General features: G+C 34.6%; 1 protein-coding gene and 1 long non-coding RNA gene across 4 annotated transcripts in view; one reads left to right on the top strand and one right to left on the bottom strand.

Moving 5' to 3' along the window:
• Positions 1 to 27,275, top strand: part of Syt1 (synaptotagmin 1) — a 519,932-nt gene that overhangs the window by 365,627 nt on the left and 127,030 nt on the right. For 2 of the 3 annotated variants that reach the window (XM_015482662.2, XM_048804683.1), the window contains 4 exons: positions 6,650 to 6,834; positions 12,662 to 12,784; positions 15,873 to 16,040; positions 19,652 to 19,819. In XM_015482662.2, coding sequence (XP_015338148.1) covers positions 6,650 to 6,834; positions 12,662 to 12,784; positions 15,873 to 16,040; positions 19,652 to 19,819 — 644 coding nt within the window. The remainder of the gene's footprint in view (positions 1 to 6,649; positions 6,835 to 12,661; positions 12,785 to 15,872; positions 16,041 to 19,651; positions 19,820 to 27,275) is intronic. The other variant, XM_015482663.2, reaches the window with a different exon arrangement.
• LOC125617227 overlaps positions 1 to 27,275 on the bottom strand; it is a 161,989-nt gene that overhangs the window by 13,600 nt on the left and 121,114 nt on the right. The gene's annotated exons all lie outside the window — the stretch shown is intronic.

Raw genomic sequence — 27,275 nt, 5'->3', positions numbered from 1 at the left:
TTGAGTCAGGAGGATATAGACAACCTAAACAGACCAATATCAATTGAGGAAATAGAAGAAACCATCAAAAGACTACCAACTAAGAAAAGCCCAGGACCGGATGGGTATACAGCAGAGTTTTACAAAACCTTTAAAGAGGAACTAATACCAATACTTTTCAAGCTACTTCAGGAAATAGAAAAAGAGGGAGAACTTCCAAATTCATTCTACGAGGCCAACATCACCCTGATACCTAAACCAGACAAAGACACTTCAAAGAAAGAAAACTACAGACCAATATCTCTAATGAACCTAGATGCAAAAATCCTCAATAAAATTCTGGCGAATCGGATACAAAAACATATCAAAAAAATTGTACACCATGATCAAGTAGGATTCATCCCTGGGATGCAAGGCTGGTTCAATATACGGAAATCAATAAATGTTATTCACCACATCAATAGACTTAAAAATAAGAACCATATGATCATCTCGATAGATGCGGAAAAAGCATTCGACAAAGTACAGCATCCCTTTATGTTCAAAACTCTAGAAAAACTAGGGATAACAGGAACATACCTCAATATTGTAAAAGCAATCTATGCTAAGCCTCAGGCTAGCATCATTCTGAATGGAGAAAAACTGAAGGCATTCCCTCTAAAATCTGGAACAAGACAGGGATGCCCTCTCTCTCCACTTCTGTTCAACATAGTTCTCGAAACACTGGCCAGAGCAATTAGACAGACGAAAGAAATTAAAGGCATCAAAATAGGAAAAGAAGAACTTAAATTATCACTATTTGCAGATGATATGATTCTATACCTAGCAGACCCAAAAGGCTCTACAAAGAAACTATTAGAGCTAATAAATGAATTCAGCAAAGTGGCAGGATATAAAATCAACACGCATAAATCAAAGGCATTCCTGTATATCAGCGACAAATCCTCTGAAATGGAAATGAGGACAACCACTCCATTCACAATATCTTCAAAAAAAATAAAATACTTGGGAATCAACCTAACAAAAGAGGTGAAAGACTTATACAATGAAAACTACAGAACCCTAAAGAGAGAAATAGAAGAAGATCTTAGAAGATGGAAAAATATACCCTGTTCATGGATAGGCAGAACTAACATCATCAAAATGGCGATATTACCAAAAGTTCTCTATAGGTTTAATGCAATGCCAATCAAAATCCCAACGGCATTTCTTGTAGAAATAGAGAAAGCAATCATGAAATTCATATGGAAAAATAAAAGACCCAGAATAGCAAAAACAATGCTAAGCAGGAAGTGTGAATCAGGCGGTATAGCGATACCAGACTTCAAACTATACTACAGAGCAATAGTAACAAAAACAGCATGGTACTGGTACCAAAACAGGCGGGTGGACCAATGGTACAGAATAGAGGACACAGAAACCAATCCACAAAACTACAACTATCTTATATTTGATAAAGGGGCTAAAAGCATGCAATGGAGGAAGGATAGCATCTTCAACAAATGGTGCTGGGAAAACTGGAAATCCATATGCAACAAAATGAAACTGAATCCCTTTCTCTCGCCATGCACAAAAGTTAATTCAAAATGGATCAAGGAGCTTGATATCAAATCAGAGACACGCCGTCTGATAGAAGAAAAAGTTGGCTACGATCTACATACTGTGGGGTCGGGCTCCAAATTCCTCAATAGGACACCCATAGCACAAAAGTTAATAACTAGAATCAACAAATGGGACTTACTCAAACTAAAAAGTTTTTTCTCAGCAAAAGAAACAATAAGAGAGGTAAATAGGGAGCCTACACCCTGGGAACAAATCTTTACTCCTCACACTTCAGATAGAGCCCTAATATCCAGAGTATACAAAGAACTCAAAAAATTAGACAATAAGAGAACAAACAACCCAATCAACAAATGGGCCAAGGACCTGAACAGACACTTCTCAGAGGAGGACATACAGTCAATCAACAAGTACATGAAAAAATGCTCACCATCTCTAGCTGTCAGAGAAATGCAAATCAAAACCACCCTAAGATACCATCTCACTCCAGTAAGATTGGCAGCCATTATGAAGTCAAACAACAACAAGTGCTGGCGAGGATGTGGGGAAAAGGGTACACTTGTACATTGCTGGTGGGACTGCAAATTGGTGCAGCCAATTTGGAAAGCAGTATGGAGATTTCTTGGAAAGCTGGGAATGGAGCCACCATTTGACCCAGCTATTCCCCTTCTTGGTCTATTCCCTAAAGACCTAAAAAGAGCATGCTACAGGGACACTGCTACATCGATGTTCATAGCAGCACAATTCACAATAGCAAGACTGTGGAACCAACCTAGATGCCCTTCAATAGACGAATGGATAAAAAAAATGTGGCATTTATACACAATGGAGTATTACTCTGCATTAAAAAATGACAAAATCATAGAATTTACAGGGAAATGGATGGCATTAGAGCAGATTATGCTAAGTGAAGCTAGCCAATCCCTAAAAAACAAATGCCAAATGTCTTCTTTGATATAAGGAGAGTAACTAAGAACAGAGTAGGGACGAAGAGCAGGAGAAGAAGATTAACATTTAACAGGGATGAGAGGTGGGAGGGAAAGGGAGAGAGAAGGGAAATTGCATGGTAATGGAAGGAGACCCTCAGGGTTATACAGTGGAGGGGGTAGAGAGAGAGGAGGGGAGGGGAGGGGAGAGGTGGGGAGGGGGGAGGGTGGAGGATGGGAAAGGCAGCGGAGCACAACAGACACTAGTATGGGAATATGTAAATCAATGGATGTGTAACTGATGTGATTCTGCAATCTGTGTATGGGGTGAAGGTGGGAGTTCATAACCCATTTGAATCAAAGTGTGGAATATGATATGTCAAGAAATTTGTAATGTTTTGAACAACCAACAATAAAAAATTAAAATTTAAAAAAAAAAAACCCAGAAGCAATTTTGGATTAACTTTCCTTTGACTTAATTCTTAGGCATCAACTTAGCTTTCCGTTCAATAATATATGTGAGATTGATTTATTAATGCAAAAATAAAACCATTTTTAATAAAAAGTTTTTATACTAGTCTGTTATTTTCCACTGTAAAGCCTTAAAGTTAAATGTAAAAATTCCTGTTATAAAATTCCATTTAATGATGGTTGGGTAGCAATAACAATCACATGAAACCTTTCCGCCACTAGCAGTATTTTGATGAAACTATATTTTATATTAAATCACTCTTGCCACCATCATATACTGTTATTTGTTTGCTTCACTGGATTTAATATAAAATATTCTGTTCAGAACTTCAAAACTAGATAAGGACTTTTTCCCTCATGTACATCTATAATACAAAATTTTAACCTGACAACTTAAAGACATATTTGAATTTCTGGAACTATTCAATCTATAGAGGTTTTCCTTTGTAAAACTGAGGTGATAATGAACAAAACTGCTGTAAAGATTAAATGAAATAATGTAGCACAGTGGTTGGTATGTAATAAATAGGCTTCAATAAATTTTTAGCCTAATCCAAAATACATTTTGAGAGATTTGCTCACTAATACATTTCTGCATGTACTACAAATGAATAACACTGTAAATGTTGTTTCATAATACATTTACCAAATTTTAAATATTTTTTATTCTATAAAGTAAATTTTTTTAACATGAACATTCAATGCACATCATTCCAATTACTTAAAATAGCTGTGTCTTTACATTATTGTTGATGATTCAGGTTTTCCTATGAGAATACAAAATGGTCACATTAAAGGGTTTTTTTGTTTTTGAGATGATCTCACCAAGTAGCCCAGCTGACCTTGAGATCCTCCCGCCTCAGCCTCCCAAGTAGCTGGGATCACAGGTGTGTGCCACCACACCTGGCAAGGGGTTATTTTATTCTATCTAGAGATGTCAGTAAATTGTGAGGAAAATTCTGTTAATTATTCAACATAGCATATTCTAAATTAAAATTAAGCTATTCAGAAGATCCCCTGAACAAATATCTGGAAAGCAAGAGCACTTTACAAAAAAGTAAAAGTAACAAAATAAAAGTTTTCCAGTGGTTTTAAATTATCCCAGGTTGCACCATTTCAAATTTCTTCCTGTAATTCCATGTTCCTATCTCTTTAACTTCTTTTGATTAAACAATGTTCCTTTGCGTTGACTGCCTATTTTCTTTTTGTGAACCCGTCAGATCTCTCCGTCTTGTCTTGTGTAATTTAAGAGACTTTTATGTAGTTTTCTGAGAGACTATCACAAAAGTCCAACTGGGAGAAAAACTTACAAGTTTCAAAATGAAGGGTCATTATTAACGCTGTCTTGCCCACAATGAATACATGGACTCCCTCGTTCATGCATGGCAGGATTTTAACTACAGGAGCAGAGGTAGAAGCTTTTAAATGAAGTATTATGAATAATATCATTGAGTTACATGAGCTTACTTTAATTTGCATTTTTTAAAAAACGTGCATTGTTTAATGAGATTGGAGAACTATAAAGAAGCATGTCTTTGGGTATGGACTTATCTATAAGTCTATTCACATAAATGTTTCTGTGGCTGAAAGCACATTGTTAGAAGTTGTAATTTCATATGTCCTTAGGTTAATATCATATATCCAGTCATCAGCAGGATAGTATGCAGAGTGAATATTCAACACTGTAAAGCTAAATGCAGAAGGAGAGCAAGCAAGAGTGGGTTTTCTCAATTTTGAAGAGAGGTTAATTTTAAGTGCTTTTGCTTTATCAAAGTACTCCCGACTTGTGTTCAACAATCATTGGCACTAATGATGTTTATGTGGCTTGAAGAAAATTACACTTTTTCTTATCATTTCAGTGCCCAAAATCTTTTTTTTATTACAGCAGACAAATCTAATTACTTCTTCTGATTAATCTCAATAGCACTGATTTGAATCATGAATAATTCCTTTCTAGTCAAAGCAAAACCCTAAAGACTTCAAAGAAACTTTATTTTTCATAAGCACATTGTGTAGAGATGCCAAATAAGAAAATATATTAATTTTTAGCAGATGGACAACTGAATAGGGAACTAAAGGTTTATTTGAACATATTTATTATATATGCTTTACTATTTTAAACAGAGCCTATAAATCTGATCTCTCTCCTCTTGTCTGATTAACATCTCCTTCAAGTCACTGAATGCCTCTCAGTGTATCCATCATATATATATATATACTAGTGTGCATATTTTATATGCCCTCATCATATACCCTTGGCACTCCCCACAGTACTGAGTCCTGTGCCTTGAAGATAAAGAAATAATGGCTAAGTAATATTCTATTGTGTATATATGCCACATTTTTTTATCAATTACAATAGATACAATAGAATATTACTCAGCAATAAAAGAGAATAAAATCATGGCATTTGCAGATAAATGGATGGAGTTGGAGAAAATGAGACTAAGTGAAGTTATCCAATCCCAAAAAAACAAATGCCGAATGTTTTCTCTGATATAAGGAGGCTGACTCATAGTAGGGTAGAGAGGGGGAGCATGTGAGGATTAGACAAACTCTAGATAGGGCAGATGGGTGAGAGGGGAAGGGAGCAGACAGGGGGTTAAAAATGTTGGTGGAATGTGATGGACATCATTATCCAAAGTATATGTATGAAGACATGAATTGGTGTGAATATATATTTTATACAACCAGAGATATGAAAAATTGTGCTCTATATGTGGAATATGAATTGTAATGCATTCCACTGTCATATATAAAATTAAATAAATAAATTTACAAATACCTACAAAAAAAATAATATCTAACATTAATTGTGCTCTTGCTATGTGCTGTTTACCATTCTAAATTTTGGGGGGATTATTAGCTCCTTTATAAAGGTGATAAACCAGATAAAAGGGGCACCACTATAATCTTTACTTTATAATGGAGGAAACAGAAACTCAGAACATTTAAACAATCTACCAGAATCATATAGTGGCTAAGTGGCCACGGCTGAGCCTGGCTTAAGAGCTCTCAAACACATTCCTACTCCCCTACCTCCAGAGACCCCTGCTTACATTGCCCACGATGGACCTTCAGAGCATGAAGAACTTATACCTCAGCTTCACTACCATTATGATTGTTTTTCTGTTTATATGATTAACATCTGTTCCTCCTATTTGCCAGAACATTTTAATATACTACCTAGTATTTCATAGATGAGTAATAGCAGCTAACATTTATCAAGCTTTTGCCAAGCCAGGTACTATGCCTTATTATTTCACCCTCCTAAGGACTCTCTAGGGTTTCTGCTAATTTACCTCCACTAAACAGAAGAGGAAACTGAGGTGGAGAGAGTTGGATGCCTTACCTAAGATAACTCAACTAGTAAATACTAAGGGCAGGATCTAAACTCAATGATCAAGCCACAGAGCTATGCTCTGAGTAAATGAAGGGTTTAATTATTGAAAATCTATCTTGGAGCATCAGGTAAACAATCCAAAGGAAATGACAGTAAAAAATATATAGACAAGCAAAGCAGAAAAGATAGAAGCACTTCAGGCACAGGAAATAATGTGGATAAAATGCCACAGAGATGTACCTGGAGCATAGTAAGTGCTCAATAAATACAAATGAAGGAACGAACATCCTTATAGTTCATGGGTTAGAAGGTTTTGTACTTCTAGTGCTATGACTAATGCTTTATGTGCCTGTTGTTCTTTTTCTTTCAGTGCCACCGTGGGCCTTAATTGCCATAGCCATAGTTGCGGTCCTTTTAGTCCTGACCTGCTGCTTTTGTATCTGTAAGAAATGTTTGTTCAAAAAGAAAAACAAGAAGAAGGGAAAGGAAAAGGGAGGAAAGAATGCCATTAACATGAAAGATGTGAAAGACTTAGGGAAGACCATGAAAGACCAGGTAATGTACATATCTGTTATTTATTCGTGGACACTGTCAGAGATTAATAAATGGTTTACTATTTTTACCAGGTGATTTTAGAAACAACTTATGGCTACATGTCATTGTCATAATGAGGCTTCACAATTCCTTCGGTCTGCTCAACATCTCAACATGTCAAGGAAATATTTGGGAGGTTTTTCTCTTGTCCTTGAGCATAGACAGGAGAGGAGAGCATCTACCACCACAGGACACCTCCCCATGGGTGCAACGTATGAAATGATGTCTGGATATTTTATTTCATCTGTTTAGCAATATTAACAGTCTTGCAAAAACAGAATAAAGAGTTCTGCAATGCTTTCCCTCTTGGGCAAGGGATTTTTCCAGCTTTCTCCGAGTTCATAGTGACTGTTAAATAACTAGGTTCCATAGCTGTTCGGCATTGGTGAAAAGTACCATTCTTACATACCCATCTAGCCCAGTAACTGGTGCTCAAGAGCAATGAGTTATCTGGGGGAAGGGAAATATGAGCCAGTACCAAAGAACAGAACAGAATTTGAAGACAAAATTCTTGTCTCCTCACTTATGACCAGTTAAAACCACAATGCTGATTGATATAAAATCCATCTGGCTGGATTGTCTTCCCAAGTCTAAGGAAGCTGTTTGGATTCCCTTTATGTTGCTATTTTAAACCAAATTAACTGAACAAGATAGTTCAAGATAAAGTCTTCTATTAATAATGATAATTATTAAATGAGCCTCTTCATTTTGAAAATACTCATACTGAATATTTCTAAAGTATATTTAATTTGTATAAAAATGTAAATGAAGAGGTTTTGTAATAGAAATGACATTTGCAGTTACCAGTGTTTCCCATCAGATAATTCAAAGCAATCGATTCCCATAGCAAACTCTATGGGCAGTTTTATCAATTCATCTTATGGTTTTAATTACTATCAATAGAACTTGTAAATATGTGTATCTCCTTAAGAACAGTCTGATCCAATGTTAGGACGAGCATTTTAAAAACATTTGCATCATTTTCTACTTAGCCGCATACTCAGTTTGAGTTTAAACAATTTTTCTTCAAGATACTGTGATATCTCTTAAGAAGGATTTCATGAGGCATGTTTTTTCACTCTCTGCATTTCTGCTTGGCTTCAGAGCCATGGGAAGGCTGCAGAGAGCCTTGGCCCAAGCTCAGGATAACAAGAGTTTTTTTTATCAATTTTTCTCACAGTTTCTAATCATAGTTACAGAAACTCACACACATGTGTTTAAATACAGATGTCTAATAAGGATTTTTATCATTGGTTAATTTGTTAAATAGAAACTGAAGTTTTGAATCATGTCTTGCTTTACTTCAACAAGCAGAATTAGATACAGATTTCTTTAAACATTTTATTAGGACATTAAGTATAGAAATAATCTCCCAGATGGAAATGGGAGTGAAAAAAATGTATGTACATTATTTTAGCAATATCTGGGAAAACAATAATTTGCATATGCAACACTATCATTTTCATAATTACCATAAAATTTAAATGTGATTTCCTTGTGTCCTGGGATTTTAAAGGAGAAAAAAAAAAGCACTATATAATATTAAATTATAACTATGGCATTTCTTTGTAGGGTAATACATCTCTATTTTTATTTTTGGAATTTGTTCTGTATGACATAAGGTTATAATTTATAGCATAGTGGTGGTGTTTATTACCCCTGTTATGACCTGGATAAATGACCAAGACCTCAAATAGGATCTAATGATGCTAAATCTTTCATCAATCACCTATTGCTTTAGAAGGAGGAACAGAGAAAAATTAGTCAAATGAAGAAATGATAGTTTTTAATAACATGTTGTTGCAAAGTAGTTAGAATTTTGAACACTCAAAAAGGTATTTTTATTCATTTTAAGTCCACTTAGGACTGTAGGTATTATTTCTAAGTTAAGAACAATTAAGTACACAAATGAAGCATAATTTGGATAAGTGAGAATAGGTCTCAATGATAAGCAATTATATAACAGTAGCTTATGCTACTATTTGAGTCTGACCAAAATAGTTAATAATGGAGTCTAACATTCTATAAAGAAGAAGGCTAAAGAAGAAAAATAGAATGTACAGATTTTAGGAGGATCATATGTAACATGGTGATCATTGGATGATCTGAATTCAAAACAGCATAAACACAAATTAAAATTATTTTTTTAAAAAAATTACATTTTCAAAATATTTTAAGCAGGATATTGAGTGACCATGGGGGAGACAAATGAAGATAGTTTACACCTTCTTCACTTCAAAGCAGTACAGATCTGAGTGGTTTCTAGTTATTTTTTATGCTAGTTAGGCTTTAAGGCAATAAGTATTTCCCATTTCAATCCATATCAAATTGACAGAAATTTAAATTGCAGTATTCATAGCTACATGTCTCTTAAGTACAGTTTTATAACCATGAAAAATTTTAAAACATTCAGCAATGACTGCAAAATTAACTGCAGATAATACATGTACATGGCGTAAGACACATGCATGTCTTGAATCTTGAGAACACTAAACATGCAGAGGGAAGGACCCTGGTGTAGTGATAGGTCTGGGAAGGTCATTTCTCCATAGTGCTCACTAATGTGTGTGGATATTTTAATTTTTATTTCTTCCTTCTATGTCCTCCTTATCTGTGTTGTGTCTCATGACTGTTCTGGACTGTCCCTTGCGGTAGGTTTCCTCTGCTACTAGACAACCTTAGTCAATGCTGAGGTACATTTGTGGCCTGGCAGCTGAGGCTCCACAGCTGAGGGCGTACCATTCTGACACACATCAAGAGGCTGAACTAAACTGATTTTTTAGAGATAAAGTGTTTTCATTTTAAACATCTCTGACATAGATTAAATACAACAGTATTAGAAAGCTCAACTTTTAAATTGTTGGCTTAGAATGAAAATTCAGTCGCTTGTACTACCTTCTTAGCGAGCCTTATCAAATCCCAATCAGAACAATGTTAACGTAGAATGAACAAATGCTCCTTCTGATGGTTGTGAACTAAGCACCTTGTAAATGTCAATGCAAACCATAAGCATGTGCAGTAAACCTTTGAAATTTAAAAGTCCTAATGTTCCCAGCACAGCTTTTGCTATTGCAATTTATCAGACCTCAGAATTGCTGGGTTTACAAGCTTTTTCTTCCAAATTTTGTCCCATGGGGGTGGGGAATATTGCTCTGGAGATATTATAATAGCTGCTGATTTAATAGGTCAGAATTTAATGCAACAGTACATAAAATGTCTTTCTTAAGCTCAGCCTTTGGGACAGGAATGGACTTAATCACTTCAGTGATGAACAGTAGCACTGAGAAATTATCAAAAATCTAGTCCTATTTCATGGAGAATAATTGCAGAGATGGTTCTGCACCTTCTATTTCAGTAAAAACCACTAGGGAGAAGGAGATTTAATATCTCAACTATTTTCAAATTGTACTGGGCTGAAAGATGATATATAAATTGTCGATTTTGAAGAGACTTTTGAAAAAGTATTTTAATTCTGAATTTTTTGTTGTGATGATAGAGTAACAGATTTTTCAAACAGAGGTATGCATTTATTATTTTGCTATTATTTTAAAAAATTAAAATCTTCCAGGGAGGCACATTACAATTAACTTCAATTTTCTAAGCACATTTTCTTTGACACTGCTAAAGACATAAACAGCAAGTTTACAAAGGGCTATGGGAATCCACTTCCTAAAGTCTCTAATTAATTCAGTAGTTTTTTCTTGTCACTTCTCTAGATTCTTTTACTGGACTCCCATCACCACCTCTCAAGTTTAGAAGTTTAGTATAAAATTCTTAAATTTTAAATTGTTTTCTGCTTTTGGCTATCAGTAAAACAGTATCTTAATATGCAAGGAACTATCCAAGTATAAATTAAACTTACTAAATTAAATGGGGTGTGGCTAACCCTATTTGAAAAGATTTCTATATAAGTGTGATTATATATTAATGGTAATTTTCAATTTCCACACTCATTGTAGGCCACCGAGAAATTTCAACAAGCACAATAAGGGAGGCATCTCTGACAATAGCTCAATTGTCTGCTTATATGATCTTCTCACCTAAGAGGGGAACTAATGAATTTTATTAATCTAGGAAGCATCCAACTCTTTGCTTTTTAGTTAGGTGGAAGGAAGTAAATGGGGAAATCTGGTAAATTTAGTGACTGCTTCCACGGAGAGTCTCTGTGCAAGTGGGTGAGAGCAGAAAAAAAATCTATCTTCTGATAATGATGAGCATAGCAGAGAAAAAGACCATGTAGTCTTGCAGATGGGTGTTGCAAGGTGATGAAGCCAGTCTGACAATTCTGATGGCTATGTGAAGCCTGGTTATACTTTTTGCATTTGAGTTCTGTAAGAATTCTTAGATTCAATTTAAGAGCTGACAATAGTTAAGATTCCTTTGCGTTGTCAGAGATAAAAAGTAATCTATCACTCATCTCTCACCCTGATTTCTTTTGAGATTCTACAGTAATACATATATATCTAATACATACCCATGTGTGCATGCACACAAGCAATGAAAATACCATAACCAAAAACTAGGGACAATATTTGCTACATATAGCAACAACAGTATCAACGCCACTAAACTAAAAAGAACTTCTACAAAGCAATAAGAAAAAAGCAAACAGCCCAATGGAAAAAAATTACCAAAAATTATGTATAGGCAGTCCCATAAAATGCAAATTGCTAATAAAAGAATTTTTAATTTTTTCAACCACACTAGTGATCAGGGAAATATAACTTCATAATTTTTAATTGTAAATAACCATAGATTTCTAATTGTTCTAATTTCTTTATAGCAATGAGTATATATCCCCCAAAAACCTTTGAATATTAATAACCAAATAAAAATTTGGGAAAAATTTGGGCAAATTTTAGGAAAATACATTCCACATTTTGATTTTTAAAAAGAAAGGAGCATTTGGACACATTTTATGTGATCATGGGCTTTCTAGTATTTCAATTTATATTGCACTTAAGTTTTGGGTACTAGAGATATTTCATTGGCCTGACTGAATTTTGGGGGTTTACTACCATGATTCTTTCTTAATGCAAAATAAATTTTATACCATTTGAGTTTTTGACAAAATTGCAAATATATTTTTTAACTTTTGATATCAAATAGACTCTTAAATCAATTTAATTCAGCCTAGCTTTCTGTGGAGCTGTTATGAAAATAAAATAGTAAACTTCAACTGGAAGTAAACTTTTCTCTAAACATGCATTTGCTGATGGCATGTTTTTTCCCTCTTTCTCCTTAACAATTACAAATGTATATATGAAACAAAGGGAATGAAAGTTATCTAAAGGTCACCTACTTATCTTTTCCATAGGAAGTAAGGCAAGAAAAGACCATGCATTTCATATCAATTATTCCACTGCATGTAACAATAATGTTTTACATGATGCTGAGCATCTTTTTTAAACCACAAGAATGTGAAAATTGGCCTGGTTAATAGCATGTTTATCATAGTAGAAAGAAAGAAGCAGTTCTATCAGAGCCAAATACAGTACCAAGTTGACATTTTCTTTGCAACAATTTTACATTTTTTGCTTGCAATATTCTGAGGGGCTTCTTCCATTGCTTCCATGTTGCTTGCTGATTGGGGGGAAAAATTCCGTGCACTAGTGGAATTTAAAAAAATATGTAAGCAGCAAATGTGAATGTGTGTCAGACAAACAGGTTTCTAGCATCTTAGTGCTTGCTTTCTAACAGCTTGGAAGTATGACTATAGGACGAGTTTAATTTGGATTTTGGTGAAAATTCCTTCGAATTCACATATGATCCCTTTTCTGACTCATAGGCCCTTAAGGACGATGATGCTGAAACTGGTTTGACTGATGGGGAAGAAAAAGAAGAACCCAAAGAAGAGGAGAAACTGGGAAAACTTCAATATTCACTGGATTATGATTTCCAGAATAACCAGGTCTGAGGGGAAAAATGTCTTCTAATTCCATTACATTTTCTGAAATTACCAAGTAGAAATTGAAGCAAGATACTTCTTAAAACATTTCATTTGCTGTGAGGGAAATGCAATTATCAAAGCTATTGATGAAATAATTTCTAAGTACAGGCAGTCCCCTACTTGCTAATTTAACTTCTGGTAATTAGAATTCACAGTATTCAACCGATTACATCTACTTATGACACTTCCAGCAAGCAGGCAGAATACAAATTAACTTGAAGCAGTCAGTCTGCTACGGAGAGCTCCCAGTCACTCTTGTCCTGATGGGTCCCTCAGCCTGAGCTAGAAAAACGTTCCTTAGACGTTGTGGGTCTAGATCCAAACTAGGGGCCTTTGGGTTGGGCTACCATTTGAAATAGTTAAACAGCTTGATAAGGAATCACAGAAGGAAAATTGACAATGGTCCATGAATCGTACAAGTACAAATGCCTTATATAATGTCCAGTGCTAATGGGATTGCAATTCTAGAAAAGCAGAAAGACCCACAAATTTATTTTAGCGCCCTTGAATGTGGCCCAAAAGTGGGAAAAAAAAATTACAAAACAGACATTCCTACTTCAATTTCTCGAAAAGTAGGAAAGGGTCATTTAGATGAATGATATCATTTATCCACTGCCTATTATCAAGGTATCTCAAAGATAACAGTTAAAAATATCTCTCTGAAGGATTTCTAGGACCCATGATCTTGACAAAGATAATCCTAAATGTTCTGAATTGTTAAAGAAATTAACAAGCAGTTGGGGATGTTGATCTCTGGCTCTGCAAAGAAAAAAGAAAATTAACAAGCTAGATAAGAATTAGTGGAAGAAGCTAAGTTCAAAATCAGGTTGTTAAAAATCTTTATAACATAGCCATTCTCTAGCAAGGGGAGTTCAAATCTCTCTGGCACAGTTTGCTTCTTCACCCATTATTTCAGGGGATGAAGAACAAATATCTATAATTACAATTGCTACTAATCCAGCATGTGCTAATGATACCCAGTTTGATGAGCACTAAATGATCAATAAATCAAACACCCATGCTTAGCTTTGATGACCATCATTCAAAATCAAAATTCTGAATAGTTGTAGAAATTCTGCGTTTTATTTAGGAATGGACAGTTTAAATAATGCTTTCAGCCTTTGAGGGTTCCCCCTGAGGGATGTGTGGAATATACTCTCATATGAAAAATATTTTTATTTGATCAGCTCCATTACAGCCCTGGCTAGTTATTTTGTAATATTTTCTAGAAATCTGCATATTGATTATAGGTATGGACTTATAATTATTGATTTATAAAGATTTATAGTTATACCATTTACAGTCAATTAAATATGGCATTCAAGGTCATTTCTATGTCTTCTACCAAAATTTGAGCACTGGACTTGGTTAGGAGCAAAATTTCCTATTATCTATATATTCCAGGAAAGCTAAAGGTCAACTTATATTACCAAAACTAAAAGATGACCCTAAAATACCCTAATTGTGAAGCTGTCAAGGTGGAAAGAAATGTAATATTTATTTGTTAGGCAGAAGTCAAAGGGAGGCTAGAAGAAGTAACTCCATTTCTTATTAACAAATATCTAAAAATCTAAACTAAAAATGATCTACTTTAAAGGAATTTCAGTTCTATTTCTAACTGAAAATTGAAAAAAAGGAAAACAGGTTATAAAAAGCAACAATGAAGAAATAAATTCTTGCTTATTCACATTGCCACATAAAGGCAAATACTAAATACCAATTTAGCAAAACAAGTCATATTGTTTGCTTCACCAATCATGTCTTTATAATCTAATACCACTTTAGCTATTCTTGGACCATCTTTCTCTGTTTTGTGTACCCACAATCCAGCAGTCATTGCTGCTGTTGAAAGATGATGCCACAAAACACATACTGAAGCTTAAAATGGAAACAGCATACTCATTCAGGGTATGATCCAGGTTAAAAATTGAGACAGTTAGCCAAAATGCACTTAAGACTATGATTGGTAAGTTTTTTAGAAAATGGATGTAATTTTTAAGGAGGTAAATTTGCTTTTTCATTCTACTAACTAAAAATCCACAGAACCAAATGTTCAGGCTCTTAAGTGAAAGCCTATGGCATGACTGCATTTACTGAATAGTATGTCCCTTGAATCACAAAAGATCTACTTTTGTTTCCCATGTGGATTTAAATCAGTCTGCTGACATAACTCTCCAGTGGCAGAACCACTGGAATAGTCCACATATACCTTTTTTCTTTTTAAAATGGTAACAATGCCATAATTTCTAATATTCATAGGGATTTAGTCTTATATGAGTAAGAAAACAGTGTTTAACAAATGTAGAGATATCTGTTGTATTTGGAAAAAAATCAGTAACATTGTTATTTAACATGAAAACTATATCTGTCATCTCCCCTCCCTTTCTATGAAGCTTAAATTATAATTCTTTATTTCAATGTCTTATATTTAGATACAAGAATTATTGGATAATAATCATTCTACTATAAGTTAAATAAAAATTAGCTGGCACATAGTGAAGGTCAAGGGTGACAGAAACTTGAATATCTTATTTCTTTAATCTCAAAATATTACCTGATTTCTAAAATATTTCTATTGCTAAACAGAAATAAAAAATTCTGAACTTAGCTGGTCTGAGACTTTGGTAAAGAATAAAAATGTTCTATTTGTAATTACAGACTTGTGATTGTTTAACAATTTATTTCCACTTACAAATCATGCCCGGGAAAGAAAAACAATGCACAAGAGCTTTTAGCAACTGAAAAGTTATTTGATTGCAACCCTTTTGCAAATATGAATTTCATATCTAACTATAATCAACAACCTTTTAAAAGCCTCTTTTGTGCTTAAAAGTTGGCTTCCTAGAGCCTGCATCTGTCATAATTGGGGTTCTGAAGTCTAGAGAGCTCATTTCATTTGCCTTCCGTGTTCAGATTCACATGAGAATAAAAGTTTATTGAAAGCAAAGAGGAATGGGGAGAAATCACAATATGCATCACTGTGAACAAATCAATCTTTTCCAAAGTGTCACCAACTTTTGTGCTTGTTGCTCCCTGTCATTCATTTCAGCTGCTGGTAGGGATCATCCAGGCTGCCGAACTGCCTGCCTTAGACATGGGAGGCACATCTGACCCTTATGTGAAAGTGTTTCTGCTGCCTGATAAAAAGAAGAAATTTGAGACAAAAGTCCACCGAAAAACCCTTAATCCTGTCTTCAATGAGCAATTTACTTTCAAGGTATTTTTTCTTATGTACTTATAACTTTTCTTTTGTTGTTTTAATACTGGTTTTATCCTGACACAGACATACACATGAACACATATTCAAGGACTTAAAATGATTGTATTCAGAATATTTTCAATTTTTCTCTTTGGTCTATATTATGCTTTAAGTGTGGTCAAGGTAGGAGTTGGCCATCACTTTTCATAATGGAGTATAGACTGATAACATGACTATGATGTCATGGTCACATCTGAAAAGTAAGGTCAACTTCAAATGTGCTAATAGGCTCATACACACACACCCAGAATAAAGGCAAAAGAAAGAAATCATTATTTCCCTGAATTCCAAGTCCCAAAAATAGGTAAACCCTGTTGCAAACAGAACAAAGGAAGCTATGTTCCATGCTTAAATAGTACAAATAGATATGACTCTTATTGAAAGCTCTTAATGTACAGGGGCAACTTGAAAACTCTAGATCCATCTTCTTATCAATGAAAAGAATATGAACACATTGTTTTCGGCATTTCTCGTATTTTTTCCTCTACTCTAGGCTCTTCTGATATTCTTCATCTTCTTAAGATACCTCAGTTGACAAACAATAACCAAGAGAGATTTTGATCAAATAATTCATCCAGAAAACCAGCCCTGCAAGCTGCAGGGATCTTTGTAGCTCTTCGCTTGAGGCCATTCACAAAAACAATTATTTTGGTGGATGTGTGAATTTTTTAAAATGCATTACTTAGAACAATACATCTCTGAAAAATGAAATGCTTGTGAATATACCAGCAAGCTGACTCAAAATCACCCCATCCATCAGTCAGGCTTAGTAGTGGCTGCTGTGCCTCTGTTAGCAGACATTCTGTTCTGACATAACTTGATGGAGTTGAGGGCATGAGCCATTTTCTCAAAATGTGTTTACAATATTGTGAAGGAGCAGTGTCTTTCCATTCACCCTAAAATTTTTGAGGTTTAAGACAAAAGTTTTATTGTGATCAATGTTATTTAAAATCCATCATTTTTTTTTTTGTATCTAGAGAGTTAAAGTAGCAGTAAAAAAAAAAATCTGAAAATTATCAACCTATGAAGAGCTAATCATGGTGGTCAACACACCACAAAACATAAAATGAATTCTTGAAATACTGCAAGTAGTCATCAAAAGCATTTTATTTGTCTATGTATTCATTTTATTTAGGTCAGATCTTTCTAAATAGAATTTAGTAAGCAGAATCTTAAATTATTTGAAATAATATTGTAGGGCTTTCCTTTGACTTTCCTATATATTATTTCTTTTAAAATAATTTTGTAATTGTTCATAATAAGAATAATACAAGCCAGGCACGTTGGCACACACCTGTAATCCCAGCAACTCGGGAGGCTGAGGCAGGAGGATTTGAGTTCAAAGCCAGCCTCAGAAACTGCAAGCCTCTAAGCAACTCAGTGAGACTCTGTCTCTAATAAAATATGAAAATGGTCTGGGGATGTGGCTCAGTGGTTGAGTGCCCCTTAGTTCAATCCCTGGTACCCCCCCAAAAAAAAACAGAATGATACAATTTTATTAGTAATATCTATGACTCCAAAAAGTATAATGAACATTTTAATTGTCTATAAACTTTTATAATTTCTATTTTATTACATTTTGGCAAGGTTGAGCAAGCCATAAAGAGATTCAAAGTATATTTTGATACATTTAGTAAATATGCCAATGTAAAAGAGAACCAGCTAAGTTTTCCAGTAGACATTTGTAGACTACATTTCTTGAAATGACAAGGGCAATATGATATAGGAAGGGAAACATAAGAAGTTAGATAGTTGGCTCTAAAATTGAGTCAAAATCTACTGAACATGAACTCGACTTGCCCCAAACTAATGTTATATTTTTTTTTCTTCCAAAACAAACTCCCACCTGAAGGAAGTATTAATCAGTAACAACCATTTAAGTGTCTACTGTATGCTAGGTGGTACACATACATTCATTCATCCTTAAAATGGCCCCAAGAAATAGATACTGTTATTTTCTCATTTTGATAGATGAAGAAGCCCCAAGTCCTTCAGACAGAAAGTTGGGAAGCCCAGGTCTCTCTGACCCCAAACCCAGGTTTTTGATCATCAAAATTATAGAAAGGTTTTAGATATACAATGACAATTTCAAAGGTTTATCTATAATTATTCTAAATTTTTTTCCTTAAAAATATGGCTCTTTGAGTTTATTTTAGATTCCTTCTAAAATTGAAAAGCATTATGCCTAATTTTTAATCACAGTGTTTTAATAATATAATCAGATTCCAAACATGATAAATAAATGACAGAAAGTACTCCTGGTAAACTAAGATTACTTGTACATTTACGGTCAAGTATTCTTTCCTCTCCTTCCCTTCTTAATGTACAGAGTTAATTGAGAAATGTTTGCTGGAGCACACGACAACCATTTACACTGATAAAATATGAAGTGTATGAAAATTGATCAAACCTTTAATACAAGTCTAAACAATTTCTTCATTAGACATTTCTACCCAGTTACTGAAGTGTAGCTCACTTGAATTGCACGGCTTTTCCCTGAATATTAAAAATGTCACTAATAAACTTCCCAACCCAGAGCATCTGTCCCAGATATATTTGAACAGCTGGAGAATTCATCAGTTCTTGGCCTTTTGCCACTATTCATACTAAAGAGTGTCATACCTATGAGTGAACTTCAAGATCCATATTATATTGAATCTCTGATATTCAAAACATCAATTTTCTAGTCAGTGCATGTCAATCAGTAAATTATTTTAGAGAGTAGGTGAGGCACCTTATGAATTTCATTTAAATTTTTTTGGCTCCTAGCATGCCTTTTAGTATGTCGCTGCTCCATTAAGCTGCGGTATTCAAATGGCTTGAAAGAGTTAATGGAACTTTTAAACACATTTTCTACTTCTGAATAAGTTAGATCCTGATGATATAACTTACAACAATGACAATAAAATATACTGTAGGAGAGGACTGGGGATATAGTCAGTTGGTAGTGTGCTTCCCTCACATGCAAAAGGCCCTGGATTCCAACCTCAGCACCAAAAATAAATAAATAAATAAATGCACACACACACACACACACACACACACACACAGACATATACATACATACTGCAAGAGAAATGTATACAATAGTCAAATGTAATTGGCTTATTTATTCTTTTTTTTTTTTTGTACTGAGGATTGAACCCAGGGGCACTTTACCACTAGGCCACATCCCCAACCCCTTTTTTATTTTGAGATAGGGTCTCACTAAGTTTCTGAGGCTGACTTTGAACTCATGATCCTCCTGCCTCAGCCTCCTGAGTCACTGGGATTCCGGGCATGCACCACTGTGCCTGGGGCTTATTTATTCTTTTATTAATCTTTGGACCCATTATTAATAATACTAATAGCTTTAGACCTTTAAAATAAGTTGAAAAATCTATGGCAAGTTCCAGTTTTTTCCTCAGGTAGATTCAACTTCAGTTAGTTAAAAGACTCAATTTAAAAAAAAAAAAAATTATCTCCCTGGTCTGTTTGTCCAACATAAGTATTAAATTAATGCCATAAAGTAGTAGCAGATTTTAAGTATTTTTGTGAGCAGATATTTATCCTCATTTCTTTCTGTGTAGGTCCCTTACTCGGAACTAGGCGGCAAAACTCTGGTGATGGCTGTGTATGATTTTGATCGTTTCTCCAAGCATGACATCATTGGAGAATTCAAAGTCCCCATGAACACAGTGGATTTCGGTCACGTAACTGAGGAATGGCGTGATCTGCAAAGTGCTGAGAAGGAAGAGGTAAGAAAATCATTAGCATTTCTGATGTGACAAGCTATAGCTTCAGTTGCTGCTCATACAATAACCTATTGTGAGATGCTTTTTACCAAAGGTGATGTGGGCTTCTAGATGTTGACAGCTGGCAAAACAGGGTCAAGGGGTTGTACAACCTGGTTATAAAGTATACAGGTCTTCTGTGTGTTGTTCAGAAGAAAAAGGAGAGATTCATGCACTGGATCTGTAACCAACTCCTCTGGACAAACACAAACACACACATACATACACACACACACACACACACACACACACTTCTTTAAAGGGACAGAGAAAAATCATCTTATTATTCTTTGTATTTTTCCACAATGATTTTTCTGGTTTTCTATGTAGGTTATATAGCTATAAAGAAATAAAATGGCACTTTTTCCTTGATTATTTCTGTATATTGCAGACAGTTCATTGTTTCTCCCAAAGATATCAGAGCCTGATGGGTGAAACATCAAATATAATTCACAAAGGCTAATATTAAATCCATTTTTTAAATGACTCACATTTTTATAGTAGTCTTCACATTGTTTTTTCCCCAGCTTTAATAGTTGAGACCAGTATTTTTCTGTGATTTAAAAAGGGAAGTTCAATATCCTTAGTACATTGAAGCGCCATAATAATCAATTCCATTTGATTATGCTCCTCCTGCCTGGCACTAGCATTTTTTCTGTGTGGATGTCTCAGCAAACCACCACCAGAACAGCAAACAACTCTCAGCTTCTCCAAAGCCCTAAACAACTCCTTTCCAGCCACTTCCCGGAGTCCTGACAATTGACTATAATGCAAAAAGCCTATCATTTAGGACTTATATCTCCCTAAAATTTGGTAAGATGTAGTCACATTGGGGCTACCAGAGAAATCAGAGTTGCCCAAGCCTTCAGAGAAAAAACTCAATCAAGCCCTTTACCTGGGAAATTTCTCAGCCTGAGGTTTTCTCTGAGCCATCACAAGCTGCTAACTTGACCCCACTTTAGTGAGGTAAGGTCTCTGAATAGGATTATTGATTGCTATGCTGAAATTGGATTTTGTTTGTGCTCTAAAATTATTATTTGGTTACAAAAAAAAAGAAGCAAAATTGCTTGAATAACTTGAGTAATCAAAAGAAAACTTTGCTCTCTTTTAGAAAGAAGAGACATACATATTTTCCCAGTAGGTTAGTCAAAATTGACATCCTAAATATTGAAATAGACTTGGCCCTACTTTTCATCCGTCAAAAATAACATAGGAAAAATACTGCCTTTCTAAATTTTATGATTTTTTATAAGTAGTTCTTCCATATGAGTTAGGTAATATTGACATTAAGCTTAACATCTGTATAAAAAGAAATATTCAATCCTTTGAACATGATGTTTCTAAATATTTAACAAAATAGTAACATGTTTCATTGAACTTTCATATTTTATTGAAAGGTTTGACTGTGAATTCCTTGAGTTGGAGATAAAGTGGGACCATAATAAATATTTATTAACTGAGTGGTTTTTAGTTAAGTGGTTGTGGTTGGTTCGTTGGCTAATTATCAGAATATGACCATGTGGACTTCACAAGGCTATGTCCAGGGTATATAGTTACTCTTACCACAATTACTATGGGATTTCAAGATCACACCAGTGGGTTTCTGAAAAGGTGAAAAATATTTTTGCCTGAGTTAAGGGTATATAGATGAGCTAGCAATTCTCCTCTTTCAAAAATCCTTTGAGTATGGGGCAGAATTTGACACTTTTGACTCTAGAATCTGAGGTTAGGTAGATACCCCAAAACAATCTTATTTTTGTTCTCTTCACCTTATTTGCCCCCTTTTTTCTCTCTTTGTCTTCTTTCCCTAAGATTTTTATCATCCAAATTATTTGAGCTGAGCATAGAGTCACACACCTGTAATCCCAGCTATTTGGAAGGCTGAGGCAGAAGGATCTCAAGTTCAAGGCCAGCCCCTCAGCAATTTAGAAAGACCCTGTCTCAAAAATGTTGAAAAAATTTAAAAAGGACTGAGGATCTAGCTTAATGGTAAAGCACCCCTGAGTTCAATCCCTAATACCAAATATATATGTATAGATATAGATGATACAGATACAGATAGATATAGATACAGATTGGGATCTGTATATACATGTTCTTGGTGAAAATTCTTATTATGCATTACTATATTCATGCTTCTGTGCTAAGTGGTTTTATTTTTAGGGGGCAAATAATGGCACTATGTTTTCATGAAATTTGGGGTTGACTCATCATCTTAACTTCAATCTCTATCTTGCTTATTTTCATCTACACAGGTTTCTGGGAAAGATCTGTCCTTAAGATCAAACACTTCTGGGGTTTGGTCCTAACTGATCTACTTACTATCTCTGGGACAAGCCACTTAAGCACTCTAAAATTCAGGATTTTTAATCTAGAAAGTATCCTATTGGAGCTAGGACTGTGGTTCAGTGGCAGAGCGCTTGCCTAGCATGTGCGAGGCACTGGGTTCGATTCTCAGCACTACATATAAATAAATGAATAAAATAAAGGTCCATCAAAATCTAAAAAAAAAAAAATTAAAGTAAACTACCATCGTCTGTCCTTGCTCTTACATATAGATTAAATCAGGAGGAATCTGCTATACCTAATACCGAGTCTGGTATATCGTTCAATAAATGAGAGATTTCCTATTCTCTTTCTGTAACCTACTGTGTTTTTTGTGTTCTCTTTCTCCTTTTTGTGTTTTAATTTCCCTAATTGTTCTATTCTTTTCCTTCTATCTATGTCTGCTTCTTTATTCTTTCCTCAGCGCTGTTGCACTTATTGAATGGCTCTTGAAGTTTTCAATAAAAAATAGTAACTCTACTATTACATTTTTAAACTCTAGAAACATTCTTCTTTGCTATCTTCTCCAGAATAGTGATTTTTGGTTTTCAGTTGAGGGGCTGTTGCCCTTTGTCATGATACAGGAGGCCTCATACAACAGATGTCTAGCTTGCAAAGTATTCCTGGATGACCAGACCCAGAAAGGTACTTTCTCCTTATAAAAGAAATAAGATTCCAAATACATTTCATATCTGAAGAATTACTTATTCTCATTGATATGCGCTCCATCTTTTCATGCTACTGTCCATTAACCACAGAAAATTATAATTGAATGAATAAATTGAAGGCTTAGCTCTCATGATTTTAAAGAAATTGTTTTTCCATTTTACATGAGCAATTTTGTTCACAATTTTAGTTTTTCTAAAATTTTTCTCTCCACAATGCCATTCATCTAACAGCATTAACTGTTATTTTTAATGTCATCATGAGTTGAAAGGATACAAAGAAAGTGAGAAAAAAAGAACTCAAGGAACAATTTTGGAATCTGGAAACAGCACTATTAACCACAGTAGGCTATTCAGTTAGTCTTGGATTTAAACAGGGTAAAATTTGGTGGCCAGGAAGATGAGAACTGTAAAAGCCATGAGTTGATGAAGCAATTGTTGAAGTGAAAGAATTACGTGTTATTTCAGTGATCCGTTAATGTGCAAGTTGTTTAGAAAGGAATAGGATAGAGCATGGACAGTGTAAGGATCACATTTGGACTTGACTGAGCACGTTTTAAAAAGGAGGAGATAGAGAAGAAACCTCAATAAGCACAGCTCCTGCTGTTAGATTCTCCTTGCAAGGTGAAGCTTCCATTTGGCTTGTTAATGTGTCTTAAATTAACACAATGAAAGCCACCTTACTGGCTTACATTTACTTGCTTTTTTTTTGTTTGTTTTATTTTTTTGTTTTAACGTTACATGAATTGACTACTCCCTCTTGTGACTTCCCCACCTTCTAATAGATGAAGGTGGAATTTGACCATGGACAGCTCAATTATTCTCTTTTGGTTTTGTTCATTCTTTTTTTTTTAGACAGAAATGTGAATCCTGAGTTTTTTGAGAGGTGATTACATAGAAAACTATTTGTTGTATCAATTTTTCCTTTCTCAGTATAAGACCTCAAAATCATCCTATATAATCAGCATATTCCTTCATTTCCAAAAGATTTTCAATATGTATGTTCTCAAGCTATGTTGACTTTTAGAGATATTTTAAATCATTTAAAAAATAATTATTCATACACTCACAGGTTAAATCTGAATTATTATTATTATTTAGAGTCATTAAATTATTATCTAGAATTATTAAACCTGAATTACTATTCTTTAGAATAATCCATTCTTAATTTTTTACTTATTTTAAATATTGTCATGACTCAATTTTTCTCTTTTTATAAATTTATGGCTACCTTAGAAATTGTCTCAGTTCTGGACCCAGCATCAAGTACATCCTCAAAGAATTTAGATCCTTTTTATCTTAGCATTTTGTTCCTTTTTTCCCCCCTCACATCCCCATGCCTTTTGCAATACTGTCTCTTATCTCTAAAAACAGCACAAGACATAGACACCACCAGAGGACTGAGCCTTTTTATTTGCTTTTGGGGTTTTGGCTTTTTTTCTTTTCTTTTCTTTTTTTTCAGTATTCTGCCCTGATAGGCTGCAGACTCTCAAGTCTTGACCAGTACTGTTTTGTTTCCATTTAGAGAATAAGTCTATCACCTCTGCTTTGTGTGGAATTCATTAAACTGTGATTTTTAAATGAGATTCTGTAATCCAGTGCAAATGGAAAAAAAATTGATTGCTGAATTAAAACAAGTTGGGACATAATTTAATTAGTACCCAAGCAGAAGAGAAACTACTTTAGTGCCTTAATGGAAAATCAATTTTGCAAGAAAATTTCACATTTTTAAGCCTAATTAGAAAAACATTTACTTCACAGAGAAGCATTTGGAGAATACATATTCAATCAAAAGACAGAAGTTTTTTAGTTTCCAGTGGTCAGTTACTCGATACTTCTTTGAAATGGGTTAAAGCTATTATTTCTTACGGTGTCGGTGTCTTTACAGCCAAGGATCTTGAAGCAACTGATGCCATTCCTATAGTTAGAAGGCAACTCATGCTCTCAGGGAATCTCCACCCAACAAATCAATGCTCTGATTGGAAATAGTTATAAAAGGTTAATTGTTCTAACTTTAAGCATGATACCAATAAGAACCTTCCTTCCTTCCATGTCACTCACAGTCTATAATACTTGAGAAATGCAACAAACATATCCATAGCATGTCTGGAAGGCACACTTGTTTGCTTTTTTTAAATTTTCATGGTCTGTCTTCCCCCATCACTCTGTAAGCTCCTTCCAGATGGCAGCCATGAATGTTGTTCTCCACTGCAAAACCAAGTCTGATTACAGAAGCAAGCACATAATAGGGGTGCAAAATATTTTTGAATAAATGAATGGAGAGAGGTATTTGTTGTACTGTGAGAAATATTTCCAAACTCCCTTTTTAAAGTATGTTAATAATAATTGCAAGAGCTTGAATTGACATCTTGTGAAATAAGACTGAATCAAGTAATCTAATGACAATTTTTTCCTTAAATAGCAGACTGATAAATCTCAACTTGGAACAAAGTAAATATTATAAATCTTGGTTCTTCCCAAGGACTAGAGTTGGAACATGAAAGCCAGGCCCACCATTCTAAATGCTCTACACATGTCATCTTGTAGAGTTCCAGCAGCAACCATATGGAGTCACTCTTCATATTAGAACATTTTGCTTGTTAGATAACACAATTGCCTGGTGCCACCCACAAGATAAACAACATGACAAGGATTTAGACCCAGGTCCGTCTGACTCCCAAATCCTTTTTCTCTCCACAATGCCATATTGCCAGAGTTGATCAACACTCAGTAAGTGCAAGGAGATTATCTACTTGGTGTTCCTTTTTGTCCCCAGTAGCCCTACGCCTACAACACACAAAGTGCTCAAATATTTTCAAGTAAATCAACTGAACAAATTAAAATGAAATGAGAATTTTCTCTTACAAACACATACCATAAGTCACATCACGTTCAAGGAAATCGTCTGTAAAGGATACCCAGCTATTTCAGTCTTACTGCTTATACAAAAGCCCAAAATACTTTCAATTCCAGCCCTATCTCTAAATAAACTCTCCCAGTGTTCAATACATTCTTTTGTCTGTCCTATTTAATAGTGACTTGTCTTTATCTTTAAATGGTAAATTCCATTGAAATGGTCAGAAACTGCTTAGGGTCAAGCAGAGATGATGAGTTAATGATTAAATTGGGTGAAACCGTTTTAATTAATATGAAAAAGTGAAGAGGTAGGTGAATGTTCTTTTAAGGACTATATTCTGACTGTTAAGGACTATATTCTGACTCTGACTGAAATGTTCCGAGCTTAGCATCATTTCCATGGTGTTGCAAATGGGTTACCATGCAGGAAATTCTCATTGGGAGATTTAAGTTCTAATACATGTAGTGCCAAGGAAATCTAATTTTTTAAATAGAAACCAGTGTAGGTGTTAGTTTTTCTTTTTAATCAAAAGAATAAAAGGAGAGAGTTATCAGTTGAATTTTAAATAAAGCAGAGCAGAACGGCTTGGAAGCTGGGTTTCATGTATGTAGGCTGGCAGAGAAGAAAGTGAGGAGTGGGAGTTGAAACGGGAACAAATAGAAAATGAAAGAACAAGAAAAGTGATACAAACAAGAGCAATCGCTTCTATATCTGACTTTCCATATTATTGAGACAGTGTGGAGAATTCTGAGTAGGAAGCAATACAGGAGAATGTCTTGTACCATCTTCTACACATCCAACCTTTTAAAATGTAATTTTTTCTGATAAACTCATCATATGTTTTAGAACAGGTTTTTTATTATCTTGTTTGTGAGTCTTCAAATTAAATGTTTTTACCTTCTGTCTTACTCCCACCTATTTTTGAGTGGGCCAAATGTTTGTATTGTGAAATCTTTAATCCATTACAATCTGTTACTCCACAATTAGAGGAAATGTCAGTTATTGAGTGGTGCCAGTTGTAATACAGAATAAAGGAGGAGGATGAGGACTTGATGACAAACAAGAGCTTAAATAATTAAGGGGAGAGAGACGAAGCACATACACACACTCAAACTTACTTTACACATGACTAAATTCTTTCCAGTTATCCACTGAACTCCTCTAAGCTTTAACACCACACACAGGAACTCAAGAGCTCTGAAATACTGCAAATTAATTTTATGCATTCATCCTTTTGTTTATTCAACATATATTTATTAAGCCCCTTTTATAGGTCAGGGATTATGCTGATTTCTGGGCTATCATGGTGAATAAGATAGACGCATTAAATTTAGTCAATTATAAATTAATGGTGAGAAGAATAGAAGAATAGCTTAAACCTCTGGGTCTGTACTCAGCCTATGTAATTCCAACATGATTCCACTTGCTAATGGGGTATCGTTGGGTTTGTTATTAATCTTTCCATAAAATGGATTAATATTGGGGCTGGGGATATGGCTCAAGTGATGGCGTGCTCACCTAGCATGCCTGAGGCACTGGGTTCAATCCTCAGCACCACATAAAAATAAAATAA

This window comes from Marmota marmota, unplaced genomic scaffold (assembly GCF_001458135.2).
Source record: "Marmota marmota marmota unplaced genomic scaffold, marMar, whole genome shotgun sequence".
In the NCBI taxonomy this organism is placed as follows: Eukaryota; Metazoa; Chordata; class Mammalia; order Rodentia; family Sciuridae; genus Marmota; species Marmota marmota.
Note: the sequence above shows the minus strand (reverse complement) of the source record. Positions and strands in the feature narration are given on the sequence as shown.